Below are 18,948 nucleotides of genomic sequence, written 5' to 3'. Positions count from 1 at the left end.
CCCCACCCCCTTCCCTCTCACACACCCATGGCCTTGGATGAGGCATTTCGCTGCTCCTATGACGTCAGCAGAGCAACTAAAGGAGGGGTGGCAACAGCTTCACATTTGCTCTGCTGAAGGCTTTGTGCTGAGCAAGCTCAGGAGCTTTCAACTATGGGAATTCATTTCTATAAATGCTACATTAGGTTAACTACAGTAACATCCCCCCCCTTTTTTCCTTTGGTAATGTACACTATCTTTTTTCTCTGTTTTGTTTTCTACGTGGGTACTATTTCCTGTTTCTTCTTTCTTGTGTCTTGTCTTACTCTGTGTGCTTGTAATTTATCAATAAAGAATAATAACGATAATTGTTATGTACTGAGTTGAATAGGATTCAAAAGGCAGCAGTCTGATTGGTCCTAGAACAATAGGATCCAGAATGCAGCAGTCTGATTGGTCCTAGAACAATAGGATCCAGAATGCAGCAGTATAATTGGTCCACAGGAGCCACCCAATCCAGCTCCAGGTGGAAGGGAATCCACAACCTGATTGGCCTACAGGAGAATCCCGGAATTAGCCAATCACGTGGGGGCCATTGTGTAAATAATGTATATAAGGCAGACATTATGGGGGAGCTTCCATTCCTCCTCACCACTATGCACTGAATAAAGAGCCTGAAATCCACTCTTGACTCTGAGTATATTTCAATAATAAAAAGTACAGGAAATGACCACCCTCCGCCGTTAAGTTTCCCTACATCCAGCCTGATCTGTTGGCTCCCACCTCAGCAGCGTGATAGACAAACCCCATCTGCTAAAGTTTGCATTGTTAGAATCTCTTCCTTTTGCTTGTCCTGAATGAAAAGAAGCCGCCTGCATCAGGCCAGTGCCCCAGTCTGGTCCAGCATCCCATTCTCACAGTGCCTTCCTGCTGGAAGCAGACAAGAAAAAGTATTCAGCAGAGGTAAAGCCCAGCCACCAAGATTAGTAGCCACTGACAGCTTTATCCTGCATGAATTTGTCTAACGTAATACAGTGGTACCTCGGGTTACAGACGCTTCAGGTTACAGACTCTGCTAACCCAGAAATAGTATCTCTGGTTAAGAACTTTGCTTCAGGATGAGAACAGAAATCGCGCTCCGGCGGCACGGCAGCAGCAGGAGGCCCCATTAGCTAAAGTGGTGCTTCAGGTTAAGAACAGTTTCAGGTTAAGAATGGACCTCCAGAATGAGTTAAGTTCTTAACCTGAGGTACCACTGTAATTCTTCCATCAGTACCTCTTTTGTCTGTCTTTCAGGAAGGAAGATGAGCTTCAGTTGGTAAAAGAAACAAGCAATTCTGGCAGAAGGCCCTGGATAGAGAGAATTGGACCCTAACTGTTGGAGGCTGGTTTTATAGTTAGTTGCTGAAATCCAGGCCTAGGGCCCAAATAATAGAATTGTAGAGTTGGAAGGAAGGGACCCCAGAGGTCATCCAGCCCACAGCTGTCCCTAGATGGGCTCGAACCACAAACCTTCTGGTTAACAGCAAGACACACTGACCCATTGTGTCCAGCCATCTCTAGCTGGCCCTTGGGACTAGCTGGCCCAAGTCATACCTATCCATAGCTATTGGCCATTTTGGATAAATGGAACTGCCATGTTCAGAGGCAGTGTACCTGTAACTATTTATTTATTTATTTGGTGTGGCTAAAGAACAACGTTTTCAGAGCTGCTGCCCCCGGACTCTGCTGCCTGCTGAACCAGACTGGTGGTCTGATCCCATATGGCTTTTTCTGTATTCACCAGGAGCTGGTTAATAATAGATCTGGGAATAGTTAATCGCTGACATGCCAAAGGTTCAATGACAGGAGGGCATCTGCTTATTCACCCTGGGGAGGGTCACTGAATCCCACAAAGGTAAAAATGATCAATTCCACCTCCCCCAACCCCAATTAATTTTGGGAGACTTGGGTCTTGTCTTAGCTAGTTTAAACTTGATCATGATGTGGCAGAGAGCAATATTTCTAAAGAATGGTAAAAGTGCCTCTGTGGTTGGATGTTGAAATGCACACTCTGGCTCAAATCTGAACTTTGGTCACTATTTGCACATATAAATTTATAATGGGCTGAGAAGGGAAGGAGCTCCACAAGCTACAGGGAGCCGCAGCTGGCAAACCTAAACTTGGGCGACTTAAGTAGCAGAGCTGAGAGGTAAGTACAACACCCATTTATTTTATTTATTAAAGCAACAGCTCAGGCTAATAAGAGCGCAGTAAAGGCACTGTGTGTAGCAGAAGCCAAATCCTACAATAACTTAGAATCAGAATTGGAAGGGGCCCAAGGGTCAACTAGTCCAACCCCCTGTACGAATCTCAACTAAAGCATCCATGACAGATGGCCATCCAAACTCTGCTTAAAAACATCAAAGGAAGGAGAGCCAATCTCCTTCTGTGTTTCCTGGTTCATGCTAACCATTGTTTGCTGTGAAATCTGAAAGTGGGGCGGACAACATATCACTGTACAGTGGTACCTCGGGTTAAGTACTTAATTCGTTCCGGAGGTCCGTACTTAACCTGAAACTGTTCTTAACCTGAAGCAGCACTTTAGCTAATAGGGCCTCCCGCTGCCGCCACACCGCCAGAGCCTGATTTCTGTTCTTATCCTGAAGCAAAGTTCATAACCTGAAGCACTATTTCTAGGTTAGCAGAGTGTGTAACCTGAAGCGTATGTAACCCGAGACACCACTGTACTTCGTTGTGCAAATCACCCAGCACCACTGCAATACCTTAATTTGTTGGTATGTGACTGAATCCCACCAGAAAACAGCAATATTCTGGATGTGCCCTGGTCAGGTTTTTGAGGCAACCAACCTACGATTTTGGTTGCTCTAATAAAACTGTCACCCTAATAAGGATTTTGGAATTTTCCTCTCTTTTTGTGCTTGCTCCTCCTGGCATTAGACTTAGCTACTAGTGTATATCCCTAGTTAAAGGGCAGGCAAACTGTTTCAGGGGCCTAATCCAGCCTGCTGGTCGATTTAATCCGGCTCCCGTGGCAGCATATGTCCTGGGGTAAAATCCAGTGGCGTAGCGTGGGGGATGCAGGGGGGGCCGGCCGCACCGGGCGCAACATCTGGGGGTTAGGGTTAGGGGGTGTAAATCCACGGGTTAGGGGGCTCAAATTACTTGCCTTGCCCCGGGTGCTGACAACCCACGCTACGCCACTGGTAAAATCCTAAAAAAAAGCTCAAAAGTTGAACAACTTGGGGGTTAAATCCTCAAAAAAAAAGCTCAATAACTTCAATCCTAAAAAAGCTCAACTTTGGTTGGCCCTCACACATGTTCAGATCATCAAATCTGGCCCTCTTTGAAAAAAGTTTGGGCATCCCTGTTATAGGCTGAATCTAGACACATCAAAAATGTGAATCAGTTAAACGGGTTGTAAACTTCATACAGTGGTACCTCGGGTTACATACTCTTCAGGTTACAGACTCCGCTAACCCAGAAATAGTACCTCGGGTTAAGAACTTTGCTTCAGGATGAGAACAGAAATCGTGCAGCTAGAGCGGGAGGCCCCATTAGCTAAAGTGGTGCTTCAGGTTAAGAACAGTTTCAGGTTAAGAACGGACCTACGGAACAAATTAAGTACGTAACCAGAGGTACCACTGTACAGGGAAATCCCATTGGAAAGACAACCATCTGGTTTACAGTGTTATAATGCATATAAAGCGCTTTCTTTACAAATGTAGCTGAGTCCATTATATAGTTACTCTGGGCATACTGCTAGTCTGTATCCAAAGAAACAGAAATAAGTTGCCATATAATGCATCAGACTATTTGTCCATCTAAGCCAGGACTGCTTACACTGGCTGGCAGCAGCAGCTTTCTGTAGTCTCTTGCCATTGCTGTTGGATCTCAATCAAGCAACCAATAATAAATCTCGGACAACCAATGATGGATTGTGAACCCATTCTGCCTGCAAGCGTGGGTTCTGCCCACAAGGGATCTTGCAAAGCTTCCTTGCCTTCACAAAAAAAAACCAAGGAGTAGGTTCCACCGAGATTTGAACTCGGATCGCTGGATTCAGAGTCCAAAGTGCTAACCATTACACCATGGAACCTTACACAAGAAATTTCCCTGGTTACGAGAGAATTAGCTACCTGGCTCTGCTACCTCTTAACCCCCCTGAAAGTTAAGTGGTTTGGAGAAATAAAAGGATTTAAAAAAGTTTCTGAACGACGCTCAACAAGGGGCAGGAGGAGAAGAGCGCATTCTCTGCGCGGGAGGGGAGGAGAATGAGCTAGGACTCCTGGGTTCTCTTCCTGGCTCGGATCTCCAGAATAGGTGATTTGGGGGATAAGGACTGAATTGGAAGGCAAAATGTCGAGGTGAGGGGTGGAGATAATGACTCTCTATAGGGAAATCGCACGGAGGAAGGGGATCAAGATTCCTGGGTTTAGCTCCCCCCTCTCCCCCCCCCCTGCAACAAAGTTTGGCCGATGCCCCCACGTGCCTCCATTCAAGGCCGGGAGGGAGGGAGGGCAGGGGGATCGGCCAATGGGGAGGGCGCTGCCTCGAGTCGCCGCCTCCCCCGCGGCACGTCCCCCTTTCTCCTCCCACCAAAGGGGCTGCGCGCAACAAACTTTCCCCCCTAGCGCAGCGAAGGCAGGCGCTCCTCTTTTTGCCCCGTGATCGAGGGACCGCCGGGGTAGAAGATCCCGCTGTTGTGGGGCTCAGAGCGCGTGTGAGAGAGGAGGCACCCCGCGAGATCCACAGGTAATCGTTATCTCGATGCCACGCGGGGAACCAGCGTGGGAAGGCTGGCTGGCCCCTTGCGAGATCCAAGGGCGCGTGGGTCCCAATCATTTGCTCCGCGGCCGCGCGCTACGATCTGGTGGGGTAGGAAGTGCTTCTGCGCGGGATTCGAACTCTAGACCTCTGCGGACATGTTGGGTATAACTAGCAGAGGCTATGTGTGGCGTACGGAAGTTGTTGGTGAGTTTCCACTTGGCAGGGCTGAATCCAATCCTTCCCGGGATTGCTTCCAGGTCGCGGAAGCTTCTGCAACAGTTCATCTTCAAGGTGCTACAGATTTATTAATTTTTGTTTCTGCTTATGTTAATTTTCACATCCCAGTCAGAAATAATACCGAACCCGCGTGTGGGTTGTTGTCCACACGTGATGATTCCTCGCTTGGAGAAAGGGCTGGTGAACAGAGGCATGCAGACACAGCCCTGTGCCTAGAGAGCAACATGTGATCCAAACACGACTTTTTTTTAAAAAAAGGGGGGGGGTTAGAAGAGGCCAGCCCACGATCATTTTTACAAATCAGCCCGTGTGCCCCCTTTCACACAAATGCTTGTGCACGTGGAGAGACAGTGTCTACCCGCAGGTTGTAGCTGTAGTCAGAACATGTGAGCAAGACGATTTCTTGCTGAAATAGTATACAGTACAAGTTTATTTTCCAGTTACAGGATTTCAGCAGGCAGTTGCAGGGCATGTGCAGGTTGGAAAACTGCAGAATATCTGTGCTGAACCTTTTGCAGCAGCAAGCAGTATTGAAAGTGGGAGCTCATAATGTTACAGTAATGAGCACAAATAATCATGAATGCACAATAAAGAGGATGTCTGCAGAAGCCCTTAGGCACCAATCTCCTATTTCTCTTTAGATAGCTTTATGGGCAACTGCATGAAGTCCTCAATCTGCTTAAAATTAGCCAAGACTAACTAACCCTTAGTCTATGTCCCTGAATTAAATGCACCCTCCTCCCTTGATTATCCCTGACTCCATTTCCCTAGTGCAGTGTTTTTCAACCACTGTTCCGTGGCACACTAGTGTGCCGCGAGATGTTGCCTGGTGTGCCGTGGGAAAAATTGAACAATTCGAAAGATTTTTTTTAAATAAAAAATGTCAAGTTTTCGCCCACTAGGCAGGCGCCGGACTGTGTCCTGGGTATGGGGGGGGTGGGGTTTTTGACCCCACCCTCGGCCAGCAGGGGCGCCGATTGACGCTCCTCACGGGGACACCCTCCACTTTTCTGATGTAATTATAAAATACTTTCTTTGCATTTATTTGATTCCTATTCAAGAGAATTACTTTATATATAGTCAATATAGGCACAGAGTTAATTTTTTTAACATTTTCTAATGGTGGTGTGCCTTGTGATTTTTTTTCATGAAACAAGTGTGCCTTTGCCCAAAAAAGGTTGAAAAACACTGCCCTAGTGCCTCTTTTGGGTTGAATTTTAGACTGCAGAGTCTTTGGGGGCAGGGAACTGCCCTCTTGCACTTCATAAGACACCTTGGCGCTTTAATGAGAACGTTATTAATCATCAATAAGAGCACCAACACTTTAGTCAGGACTTCACTGATGGCAGTGACAGCGAAGTCCCAGTTAACTTTAGCTAGATGGCGTGAAAAGAATAAAGGATCGAGCCACGGTCAGAGCCAATCTCTGCTGGTTGCACGCGGTGTACAGTTTGCCGTTTTGTTCTCAGTTGCAGTTTGAGAGGCGGAGAATTGGGGGATGTTCCCTGAGCCTTTGAAACTTGGACGATGAAGCAAGAAATGTGATTCGGAGGCCACTGACCTGCTTCTTATCTCTGGGATATTTGGCTCCAGCGAGCTGGCCTTTGGGACATCTGTGATTAGAGCAAGGTGGATTCTGGGGTGGAGAGGGACATTGAGAAAAGGGGGCGGGTGGGAAACTCTATGATTGATTCAGCCCACTCAGGGCCGGCTCATGCGTGAGGCAAGGTGAGGCAACGGCCTCAGGCGGCAGGATCCACAGGGGCAGCAGATCTGTCCTCCAAGGAATGCATTGCCTGCTGCTGCTGCCACCTCTACAGCGGCCTCTTGGTAAATAGGAGGTGCTCTTGGTCTTCTCCTACCTTTGTTCCCAATGGACATCTTCACCCTTCTTCCCTGGTGAGGAGAGCGCCATTTTGTGGTTTGCCTCAGGTGCCAAAATGTCTTGGGCTAGCCCTGCCAGCAGAGCCTCTTCATCTGTTGGCAGACACACACTGGTAAGCTCTGTCTGTGTGCTCATCCCCCTGGTATCTTGCTCAGTGTCTTATGCCAAGGATGGGCAAGCTCCGGCCTTCTAGAAGTTGTTGGGCTACAGTTCCCACCATCCCTGGTTGCTGGCTGGGGCGTGGAGTTCAACATCTGTGTCCAGGGCAGCTGTTTGCCAGCTCCATCTGGTACGTAGGCTGAGACCCTATCTGCCTGTGGACTGCCTCGCCAGAGTGGTGCATGCTCTGGTTATCTCCCACTTGGACTACTGCAATGCGCTCTACGTGGGGCTACCTTTGAAGGTGACCCAGAAACTGCAACTAATCCAGCATGTGGCAGCTAGACTGGTGACTGGGAATGGCCGCCGAGACCATATAACACTGGTCCCGAAAGACCTGCATTGGTTCCCAGTATGTTTTCGAGCACAATTCAAAGTTTTGGTGCTGACTTTTAAAGCCCTAAATGGCCTCGGTCCAGTATATCTGAAGGAGCGTCTCCACCCCCATCGTTCTACCCGGACACTGAGGTCCAGCACCGAGGGCCTTCTGGCGGTTCCGTCACTGCCAGAAGCCAAATTACAGGGAACCGGGCAGAGGGCCTTCTCGGTAGTGGTGCCCTCCCTGTGGAATGCCCTCCCACCAGATGTCAAAGAGAACAACAACTACCAGACTTTTAGAGGACATCTGTTTAGGGAAGCTTTTAATGTTTGATGTATTACAGTATTTTAATATATATATTTTTGGAAGGTGCCCAGAGTGGCTGGGGAAGCCCAGCCAGATGGGTGGGGTATAAATAATAAATTATTATTATTATTATTATTATTATTTATTATAACATCCGGACAGCCACCCTTTCGTGCCTTGAATCGCAGGCCTAGTCGACGCCTGGCAAGCCCTGCTCCCTCCATTACTGTGGTCCTTCGCCTGCCATGGGTCTCTTCCTGCCGTTCTGAGGCATCTGCATGGCCTGGGTAGACCAACCTAGGAAGCTGAGTCAGACTCTTGGTCCAATTAGCTCTATGTAGTCTACACTGGCTGGCAGCAACTCCAGGGTTTCAGACCCACAACCCTACCTGGATGCAGCTTTTACGGAGGAGTGTGCTGTCAATGGCTACTAGATGGGCGTTCGGCCCGATGTTCTTATTGAACCTTCTACACGCAAGGCAGTTTTACTGCCACTGACTTACGTTCCTTCCGCCATAGAACCTTCCATCTCATCTTGTGTGTTTTTAAAAAAAAGGAAAATGGAGGCCCCTTGCAAAACGCCATCCCAAGCAGTCCCTCACAGTTGCTTTCTCTTCTTTCCTTGGCAGGACTCCGCCATGGGGGTCCTACACTACTACCAGCGGCCCAGCGAGGAGGACAGCGAAGTGGCCACACTTCTGCGTTCGGCTGAAGCCATCTTGGTTAATGGCCTCCAAGTGGTGCAGAAGGAAATATGTTTCAACGTCAACTGGACAGGTACGAAAATGGGACATGGACTGTGTCTGGATTCTGATATGAAACGAATGGGGGGGTATGGAGGGAGGTGTGCATATTGATTCTTTTTCTCCTTTCTGAGTGGGTAGAGGTTTGGCATGGGGCTGCCCCCCACCCCTTCTTGTCGCAGAGCCAGTTGCCTGTTGGGTGATTGCCCTGTTGCATTGTGGGTAGCTATAATTGTTTCTCCCTTCTGTTTCCTCGCCAGGAGGAACACCCCCAAACTCTGAGGAGACGGAGAAGCTGCTGTGGATCTTTGGTTGCCCTTTCGAACATGGCAACATCGCACCCAAGTCCTTCCTTAGTGCAACTCCTTCAGATCTGCTGATAGAAGTCGGCCCTCGGTACGTCCTGAGCTGAGGAAAAAAAGCCACTCTGCCCATGTCCTATACAATAATGGCAAGGGGGAGAAAGAGAATGTTTATATTGACCGGTTTCAGGCATCATGAACAGAGCTCAGGCTTATACAATTGTAGAGTTAAAAGGTACCCCAGGAGTCATCTCCCTTGGAAGTTTTTCTGCAGAGGTTGGACGGTAATCTGTCATGGATGCTTTGGTTGAGATTCCTTCTTCGTTTCCTGGTTCACGCTAACCATAGTTTGCTGTGAAATCTGAAGGGGGGAGGACAACATATCACTGTGGTTTGCTGTCAAACCAGAACCATGTTTAAGAACCATGGTTTGCAATTTGTGTTTGGTGGCAAACTATGGTTTTGTGGATATTGATGTCAGGGCAAACTACAGTTACTGAGAAGCAGGGTGGAAATCGGAGTACGTTGGGAGGAAGGCGTGTCCTGCCCCAATGCCTGATCACAACAGACAAACCATGGATTAGTTGTGATGTCTGAATCTTGGCCTTTACAGCTGAATCAAATGTTATATGACAGCTTTCATTTGTTAACTTAAGCTACTAAACCAACACCATTGTTTATTTGTAGGCCACATCAAAATAATTTCACGTAGTTGGTTGTTATAAGCCATATCAAAATTTAAATAGTTTAAAACACTAGGCTAACAAAAACATTATTAATATATGTACAGTAAAATTGGACTGTCTGCTAATAATTCAAACTAAATCTTGACCTTAAACCAGTGTTTTTCAACCACTGTTCTGTGGCACACTAGTGTGCCGCGAGATGTTGCCTGGTGTGCCGTGGGAAAAATTGAAAAATTCGGAAAGATTTTTTTTTTAAAAAAAATGTCAAATTTTCGCCCACTAGGCGGGCGCCGGACTGTGTCCACCCTATTTTCCATCTGTCCTGGGTGGGGATCAGATCGGATGGGATCGGATGAGAGCGGACAGGCAGTCCGCTCTCATCCGATTCCCCATAGAGAGCAACGGTGCTCTGACATCTCCCTCTCCGCACACAGTGCGGAGACGGAGCTGTCATCCGCCGACTCAGCGGGGATCAGCGGATCGATCCCTGCTGAGCAGAAAACGTTTGCCATTAAAGAAAAAAATATTAAACATTTTCTAATGGTGGTGTGCCTCGTGATTTTTTTCATGAAACAAGTGTGCCTTTGCCCCAAAAAGGTTGAAAAACACTGCCTTAAACAACGCCCCCCACCCTGAAGGTCTGCAGGGATCCCAAACTACAGAAGCAGGCTTGTCTCTGGAGTCAGACAGGGTTCCTCACCTCCCAAGCCAGGTGAAAATAGACCAGCCAAAGGAAGGAGCAGGTTTTGCTGAAACAAATGTTTTATGTTTGTAGGTTGAACTTCTCAACTGCGTATTCCACAAATGCAGTGTCGGTGTGCTGGGCAGCCGGACTAGAAAAGATTGATCGAATCGAATGTTCCCGTCGATACCTTTTCAAGGTGACTGTGGGTGGGTCTAAACACAGGAAGAAAACTGCTGTTAGATTCCTTATGTCACCACATACGCAAGAACCCCATAGGGATTTGGAAACGTTTAACCCGATGGCTTCCACATCCTTCTCTTTCAGTGCGGGCAGCGCCCATCGGCACCCCAGGAGGCCTCCATAGTTTCTACGCTGTATGATCGGATGACAGAGCAGTGTTACCCAGAACCCATCAGCAGCTTTGCTATAGCCACCCACCCTGAGCCTGTGTTCCATGTCGATATTTTGGGAGAAGGGAGACCTGCTCTGGTCGAAGCCAACAACCAGCTCGGTATGAATCAGCAGGGCAAAGCTGGGCTTGGATAGAGATGGAGGACCTTTAGTGACAATGCTCTGATTTTGAATGCCAGTTTCTGGAAGCTAACACCAAACTTATTATTGTCTAGCTTGCATGGACACAGCTTTAACAAATATCTCATCGGATCCTTTCTTCTCTCCTTTTCCCTTGCAGAGATTTAGAGCAGCGTTTCCCAAACTTTGGTCTCCAGCTGTTTTTGGACTACAACTCCCATCATCCCTAGCTAGCAAGACCCAGTGGTCAAGGATGATGGGAGTTGTAGTCCAAAAACAGCTGGAGAACCAAGCTTGGGAAACACAGATCTAGAGGGATTCAGCCTTCTGGTCTCAAAGGGTTTTGTAGAATTTTGGAGCTGTGGAAGGGACCCAAGGGTCATCTAGTCTAACCCCCTGCAATGCTGGAATCTCAACTCGGGTATCCATGGCAGATGGCCATCTAACCTCTGCTTAAAAACCTCCAAGGAAGGAGAGTCCACCGCCTTCTGAGGGAGGTGATAAAGCTGTGTTCGCCCCAGTCAGAGAGTGTTCTGGCCCTACCTCTGAAAGTGGAACTCTGTTCTGTCCCAGTTTCCCTTGATTATGAGAAACAATATTCTTTATTTGGCCAGGTTTGTGTGTATGTGTTTAGGATAAACTATAGACGCTTCTCTGCCTTACAGGTCTGGCTTTTGATTCCTGGGATCTGGACTTCTACACTGACCTCTTCAAGAAACTTGGGAGGAATCCCACCAGCGTGGAATGCTTTGATCTCGCTCAGTCCAACAGGTGTCTGCTTGGCTATGGGGTGCAGAGGGGTGGGGCGGGAACTGGGAAAAACCTTCCTGCCTGAGGTTCAGGGGAGGCCATCTTACAGCATTGAGTCCCGCAGATTTTCACCATGCAAAGTTTTTATAAATTAACAGTTTTTCAACTGCAAGTTGCCTTGTAGGTGTGGGAGAGGGCCCTTTTTTTGGGTCAAAAGTGACTTCATTATTTTTTAAAAAAACCCCAAACAAATAGGTGTTGGATAACCCTATGCCAGAGGCTTTCAAAAGTCCACAGCTCCCTTGACAAACTGTATTCTTTCTGCGGCCCCCCATGTGGGGCTCAGGAGCCCAGTTATGTCACCCCTTGCCTGCAGAGCTGGTAGCCTCTCACCCTTTTTTGAACATCCTCCCTTGTGATGTGTTCCCTCAGCCTCCTCTCCCCTCTGCTTGGGAGTCCTCTGGGCAACCGCTGCCACCACCCCCGGTCTCTGAGCTGCCCCTCCTGCCCCAAAGAGGTACCTCCCCACACTGCCCCACAAGCACCTCAGACTTGTCTGTCCATTCCCAACAGCACAGGCTGGCAGACTGGCTGGCTGGGCTCCCTCACCTGCTTGCTTGCTAATTCAGTCTGAGGCCACCTCTGCTCCTGGCACCAGCACCCCCTGGCCAGTGTCAGAGCCACCATTCGCCTGCGGTACTTGTAGCCAGGGCTGCTGGAACAAGCAGCCGTACAAGCCTTTGGGAAGCAGAGATGCAAGAGGGCATCAGAGGAGGGAAGGAAGGAAAGAGAGAGAGGTCAGTGTTGCCTGCGGCACCCCTGACCATTGTTCAAGTCACCCCAGGGTGCCACGGCACACTGGCTGAAAATGTTGGCATACAACCAAGGAAGCGGGGGCAATTGGCAGGGCCCCAGCTGGCTCCGTCCCACCGGCCAGTGTACCGGATGAACTCCAGTCCTTGGTGCCGCATGAATCAGTGACCCGAACTTCAAAAGCTAGGGCACGCTCTAATCAGCAGAGAGAACGCTACGCAACAGAAGTGCCAGGGGAGTATGTGTGAGCATATTTACAAGCAATTTATTCAGCATAAGGTAAAGGTAAAGGGACCCCTGACCATTAGGTCCAGTCATGGCCGACTCTGGGGTTGTGGTGCTCATCTCGCTTTATTGGCCAAGGGAGCCGGCGTACAGCTTCCAGGTCATGTGGCCAGCATGACTAAGCCGCTTCTGGCGAACCAGAGCAGCGCACGGAAACGCCGTTTACCTTCCCGCCGGAGTGGTACCTATTTATCTACTTGCACTTGACGTGCTTTCAAACTGCTAGGTTGGCAGGAGCAGGGACCGAGCAATGGGAGCTCACCCCGTTGCGGGGATTCGAACTGCCGACGTTCTGATCGGCAAGTCCTAGGTGCTGTGGTTTAACCCACAGCGCCACCCGCTTCCTTTCCGTTTACTTTTCATCATGACAAAAGGAAGACATGTCCGATCCCCTTTGTGTCCAAAGCAAGACAGCATAAGCAAAAGCTATACACAAACGGAAGTTCCCAGCAAGCTGTGCTGGAGTGTAAACAGGCATGTGACACACAACAACCATGCCTGTTCCTTAAGGTGGAACGGAACATCCCAACAGAAAACCACTGCTCTTAAGTCCAGAGGAGCAAATGGTGAACACTTGATGGGGAATGCTAACAGGAAGGGGCTTATTTCAGCTTCCCATAGGCATCACTCTGGGAAACAGGATGCTCAATCATAGAATTGTAGAGTTTGGAGGGACCCCAAGGGTCATCTAGTCCAACCCCCTGCAATGCAGGAATCTCAACTAAAGCATTCATGGTAGATGACCTTCCAACCTTTGCTTAAAAGCCTCCAAAGAAGGAGAGTCCACAAGCTCCCAAGGGAGCTTGTTCCACTGTCAAACAGCTCTTACTGTCAGAAAGTTCTTCCTGATGTTGAGTCAGAATCTCCTTTCTTGGAACTTGAAGCCATTGGTTCGAGTCCTACCCTCTGGAGCAGGAGAAAAGCAGCTTGCTCCATCTTCCATGTGGCAGCCCTTGAGATATTTGAAGATGGCTACCGTATCTCCTCTCAGTCTCCTCTTTTCCAGGCTAAACATGCCCAGTTCCCTCAACCATTCCTTATAAGGCTTGGTTTCCAGACCCTCGATCTGGATATTATTTTTTTGCAAAGAACCGTTAACAAGTTCATTAAAATAGTTTTCTTAGCCCCCTTTCCAAAGCTTAAGGTGCTATTTAGTGGTGAGTAGAAGAAAATAAACCTGGTTGCGGTGGATCATAAGAGCATGGCTCAAACAGAGCACATGCTTCAGTCCCTGCCACTAAAGTAGGACTCTAAAGCAAATAGTAGGCATGGAAGATATTTATCTAGTTGAGAGAGATCCTGCAAAGCTGTAGGTCATGCTGGGCTAGATGGCATAGCTGTCAACCGTCCCTTATTTGGTGGGACAGTCCCTTATCCCAGCACTGTGTCCCGCTGCTGTCTCTTATTGATGATGTCCCTTAAATTTCCCAGGTTTCAAAGGAAGCAGCTCCTCTCCCTCCCTGCTGGCCAGGGAGGAGGGAGGCTCCAACTGTGTTGCTTGGCTGTGTTGCTCAGCCAATAAGGAGTCTAAGAACAACTGGGAGGGGGGTGGAGCTTGCATGCCTTGTGCCGATCAAATCGGCCGCCTTGCCTGGGGACTCGCCTTTGCTCAGCGCTTCCCAGCGGAGAGGGGATGTGGTTTTCCTTGCTGCATCCCCTTTACCGGGTTGCTGCGCTGTGGGAACCACCACTTGAGGCTTCGTTTGGCTGCTGGCTGGGCTTTCTGCCTTTGGCTCGGAGGGGCTCAGAACCTGAACATACCTGTGCTTGGAAAATTCCTTATTTTGGCTGCTGATCCCTTATTTTTGAGGCTGCTAGTCCCTTATTTTCAAATCTGTAAGTTGACAGCTATGGCTCCACTACCAACTCGCTCACCTTCATCTTGCACATCAGGGCTCTTGGTGCCCACCCAACCTAAGTTGACAGCTATACTAGATGGTCCAATAGCCTGACCTGGCGCCCAGCGGCTTCCTGTCTCCCTAAACCCGCCTCTTCTTCCTGCAGCGAGCACAGTCGCCACTGGTTCTTCAAGGGGCGCCTCCTGGTGGATGGGCAGGAGCTCAAGGAGTCCCTCTTCGAGTCCATCATGAAGACCCAGGAGCGGAGCAACCCCAACAACGTCATCAAGTTCTGCGACAACAGCAGGTGGGGGTCCTTGGGAACCGGAGGGAGGAGCGGGTGGCCTGCAAAATGGCGGCCTCAACTCCCTGTTGCTGTCTCGGGAGCAGAGAAGAAGCAATGGGGCTGGCCTAGAACAGAGGTGGAGAACCTGTGGCCTTCCTTGATGCTGTTGAACTACAACTACCATCATCCCTGACCATTGGCTAAGGCCGAGGGGAGTTGGCATCCCACATTGTCTGCAGGGACTCAGGTTGACAACTGCTTCTGAGCCAACGCATAAGGCCTGTCTGGGGAATTCTGGTCACTCCAGTTGTGGGCAGACTCTTAACTCCCATCATGCCTGGCTTTTGGCCTTGTTGGCTACGGTCAATGGGAGCTGGGAGTCACTTCCCGTGTGTGGCTTTCGGTGGCTGTGTGGCTTCTTCCTCTTCTTTTTTAGTTTTTATTTATACTTTCCAAATTTATTCATTTCATTAAATTTACAATCCATTTAACATTTCAAAATTTGACTTCCTTCCCCCTCTTTCTGCGTTTCCTTAAATTTATTTTTTCATACCTTCTGCGTATCCAAATTAGTTAAATTTACTCATTTAATTATCTACTGTAAATAGATACTCTTATGAAACTGCAGTTTGTTATACTAATCCTGCTAATGTTTTTATCTGTTTACAATTTATCTGAAAATATTCAATGAGCTGTTTCAATTCTTTTATAAAGAGTTTGTTACCTTGATTTCTTATTCTTCCAGTAAGTTTCACCATTTCTGCATATTCCGTAAGTTTTTGTATCCATTCTTCCTTTTCTGGGACTTCTGCTCCTTTCCATTTGGGGCAAGTAACATTCTTGCCGCTGTAGTAGCATACATAAATAAATTTCTATACAATTTAGGTAGTTCTGTCCCTATAATTCCCAAAAGAAAAGCTTCTGGGGTTTGTTTGTATTTTATAAAAGTTATTCTGAAGTTCTTTTTTAAACTCCTTATATATCATTTCCCAGTAAGCTTTAACCTTACTGCAAGACCACCGCACATGATAAAAAGAACCTTCTTTCTCTTTACATTTCCAACATTTGATTTAGATTTATACATTTTTGCCAATTTACTTGGCAAGAAGCCGTGTGGCTTCTTGAAGCTGAGTGTGTCTGTTGTCTTCCCACACAGTGCGATCCAGGGGAGAGAGGTCCTTTCAATGTGGCCCAGCGACCCATCTCGCTCCAGCCCCTTTGAGAAGCGGACGTCCACCCGGCATGTCATTTTCACAGCTGAGACCCACAATTTCCCTACTGGTGAGTGGATGGGAAAGGGGGCATGGTCTGAAGGGCAGGGGGCTTATTTCTAGTGCATCATAAATTCCCCAGGCAGGCAGGCACCCCTGTGGACAGCTACTGCCTCAAAAAAATAAGAGGCTTCTTTGCATTGACGGAGTCGATGAATAACCTGTCTGGGTGCTCTGCGGAGGGAGTGCATTTGTGTGGGTTTGACGTTGCTTTCAAACTCTCCTTGCAGGCGTTGCTCCCTTCAGCGGTGCCACCACTGGGACTGGCGGGCGGATCCGCGATGTGCAGTGCACAGGCCGCGGGGCCCACTATATTGCTGGCACTGCTGGCTACAGTTTCGGCAATCTGCTCATCCCAGGTTAGTAGTGGTGGCTTGGGTGCGACATACTGAAAAGGCAGCCATGGAAGGATGTTTTGCTTGGCAAAAAATAGATGGGTGTTGTATAGGTTTCTACCCCCCCCCCCCGGATTCCTTTCTCCCTCCCTTCCGAGTCTCCACCCCTATCGTTCATCCCAGACCCAGAGGTCCAGCTCTGAGGGTCTGGTGGTTCTCACATCGCGAGTTGTGAGGTTACAGCGAACCACACACAGTGCCTTCTTTGCAGTGGCGCCCTCTCTGTGGAACACCCTCCCATCAGTTGCCAAGGAAATAAACAACTGTCTGACTTTTAGAAGACATCTGAAGGCAGCTCTGTATAGGGAAGGTTTATTTTAATGTTTGAAGTTTTACTGTGGTTTTATAAATTGTTGGGAGCTGGGGCAATCCAGTCAGATAGGAGACATAATAATAATAATAATAATAATAATAATAATAATAATAATAATAATAATAATAATAATTTACCAGTAGAGCTGTGCTTACTACATGCGAGTGAGGAGATCCCTCCCATTTGCCACAAGAAGCTAGAATCTGCCAAATAAATCACTCCAATCAAATACTTTTGCACAACTTTGACCAGCTCAGAAGCGAAGCCCAAGCACTGAACGTTTGCTTTCTAATGATTGGAAATTGTTTGACTTCTGAGATTTCATGGGGTGCCTACCTTGAGAACTAGAGACATTGTTGTTGTTGTTGTTGTTGTTATTATTATTATTATTAGAAAGCTGAGATTTCTCAAGCTGCACCAAGAGCAGCAGTTGGTGGAGCAGGGGTGCTAGCTGACCCCCCCTTGCTGCTTGCATTGCTGTGGCTTACCAGGAAAGAGAGGTGGGGGCACCAGCAAGGTTGGCATAGTGCGAAAACCTTAATGGAACCAATCTGGTACTCCTGGCAGTGTGTTTGCCCCATGGCGACTTGCCCTTCTCCCTTCCAGTAAGCTGTGATGATGTCGGTGATGGGAGGTCAGCTAAGCACCGCTGCCTGCTCCTGTACAGATTTGAAATCCTTTGACTTATGCCCTATAAAACATGCCCAGATAATCATGCCATGTGACAGTCTCTTGAGACAAACCAGAAGCTCCTCTTAATAAGGCAGTCACGCCCTCCAATCCAAGACACAGGTGCGCCGAGTTGGGCCCAACATTGCGGGGTGCGTCTCACGTGCATGACATCACATGCATGACGCCTGTCCCCCAGTCAGACCATGCCTACCAGGACGCACAAGCATCCCTTTGTGGCAGGAGATCATGGAGGGTGAAAATCGCCCTCTGTGCCCCCCAGCAAGCCAGTGCTCACCCGGGGGCAGTGAGGGATGGCGGCCCCCTCAATATGGGCGGCTGAAGGCCCTCCTGCCCCCTATACCTGGTGCCCCTGCCAAGGCAGCAAGGTGTACATGCACAAAGGTGATTCGAAGCACCCCTAGGCTATGGGAGAAATCTGTCCTGTTCTTTTCTCATTCCTCTCTGCAGGATACACATTACCCTGGGAAGATCCGTCCCTGCTGTATCCAGATAACTTTGCCCCGCCTGTGGAGGTTGCCATCAGAGCCAGCGATGGCGCTTCAGACTACGGCAACAAATTTGGGGAACCTGTCCTGGCAGGTGAGACCTGCGGCCTGGGTGATCTTTGGCCCCTTTCTCGCTTCCGAGGTTCAGCGTCCGGCTGGTTGGTTTGTTCCTCTCTTTGAAACCGCGGCATCATTTAGCGACAACTTAGGGCAGCTGAGAGGCCAAAGCGAGGGAGAACGAGGAAAGCTGTGTGTTTGGAAATGTGAGAAAATTCCCCCCCTCACCTGTCTTCCAGGCTTTGCACGCTCTTTTGGGCTCCGTCTGGCAGATGGCGAACGGCACGAGTGGATCAAGCCTATCATGTTCAGTGGTGGGATTGGAGCGATGGAAGATGCCCACGTCCGCAAGGAAGCCCCACAGCCTGGTAATTTTTATTTAATTTAGCCTGTTTGGGAGATTGCGCTTGCTGCGATACACATGCTTCTTTAATGCATCTAAAACACACACTCTTTATTCCTTCAGCGCTAATGTTTTTGCTCATGCAAAAATGATTCAATGGTCGATGGACAATGATGAATTTACCTCTCTGTTAGTATTAGTAGTAGTATTTATTAAACTTATTAGTCACTTTTTTAAAAAAAAGACATAACTCAAAGGGACTTACAAAAAGAAACAAACAACACATACATTTAAAAATCGGCATAAACATTTAAATCACATTCACATTTTTAAAAGGCAAAGCTAAAACTTCCTGCCCGCTGAAGGAGGCCGCTGACCATTAAGAGTGAAAAGCCTGGTGGCAAAGGAATGCTTTTGCCTAGCGGCTAAAGATGGTGGTGCCAGGTGTATCGCCTTGAGGAAAGTGTTCCACAATTAGGGGGCCATCACTGAAAAGTCCAGTTCTTGTGTTCTTTGAACCTCCCATGAATGGGGCACCTGCTTATTTTGCAAAAATGTGTTATGCTACCTCTGTTGAGCTTGGGGAAGTTAAAAGAGCTGCTGAAGCATTTGCTGCTTTGGAAATCCCACCCTCCCATCACTTGCATTCTGATATTTTATCAGATGCCAAGGAGTCATGAGGGCTAGAGCCTTTTTTATTTTTGAAAGAAAACAAATCACATTTGAGATTCTCAGAATGTTGAATTTGGACCAGATGTTAGATTCTTTCTTTCTTTCCAACTGTACAAATGTGACTTAAGTTCCCATTTCCTCCTTA

At 48.2% G+C, this 18,948-nt stretch overlaps 1 protein-coding gene across 2 annotated transcripts in view; it reads left to right on the top strand.

Moving 5' to 3' along the window:
• The first annotated feature begins 2,151 nt into the window (after positions 1-2,151).
• The window catches only part of PFAS (phosphoribosylformylglycinamidine synthase), a 45,753-nt gene continuing 28,956 nt past the window's right edge, over positions 2,152-18,948 (top strand). The window contains exons 1-11 of one of the 2 annotated variants that reach the window (XM_081885215.1): positions 2,152-2,170; positions 8,285-8,432; positions 8,659-8,794; positions 10,162-10,267; positions 10,396-10,582; positions 11,268-11,373; positions 14,455-14,595; positions 15,731-15,855; positions 16,076-16,204; positions 17,694-17,825; positions 18,028-18,156. In XM_081885215.1, the coding sequence (XP_081741341.1) occupies positions 8,294-8,432; positions 8,659-8,794; positions 10,162-10,267; positions 10,396-10,582; positions 11,268-11,373; positions 14,455-14,595; positions 15,731-15,855; positions 16,076-16,204; positions 17,694-17,825; positions 18,028-18,156 (1,330 nt within the window). In that variant the 5' untranslated portion in view covers positions 2,152-2,170; positions 8,285-8,293. Of the gene's footprint in view, positions 2,171-4,578; positions 4,735-8,284; positions 8,433-8,658; positions 8,795-10,161; positions 10,268-10,395; positions 10,583-11,267; positions 11,374-14,454; positions 14,596-15,730; positions 15,856-16,075; positions 16,205-17,693; positions 17,826-18,027; positions 18,157-18,948 lie in introns of those variants that run through there. The other variant, XM_081885216.1, reaches the window with a different exon arrangement.

Source organism: Podarcis melisellensis (genome assembly GCF_964234715.1).
Source record: "Podarcis melisellensis genome assembly, chromosome: 13".
NCBI lineage: Eukaryota > Metazoa > Chordata > Lepidosauria > Squamata > Lacertidae > Podarcis > Podarcis melisellensis.
Note: the sequence above shows the minus strand (reverse complement) of the source record. Positions and strands in the feature narration are given on the sequence as shown.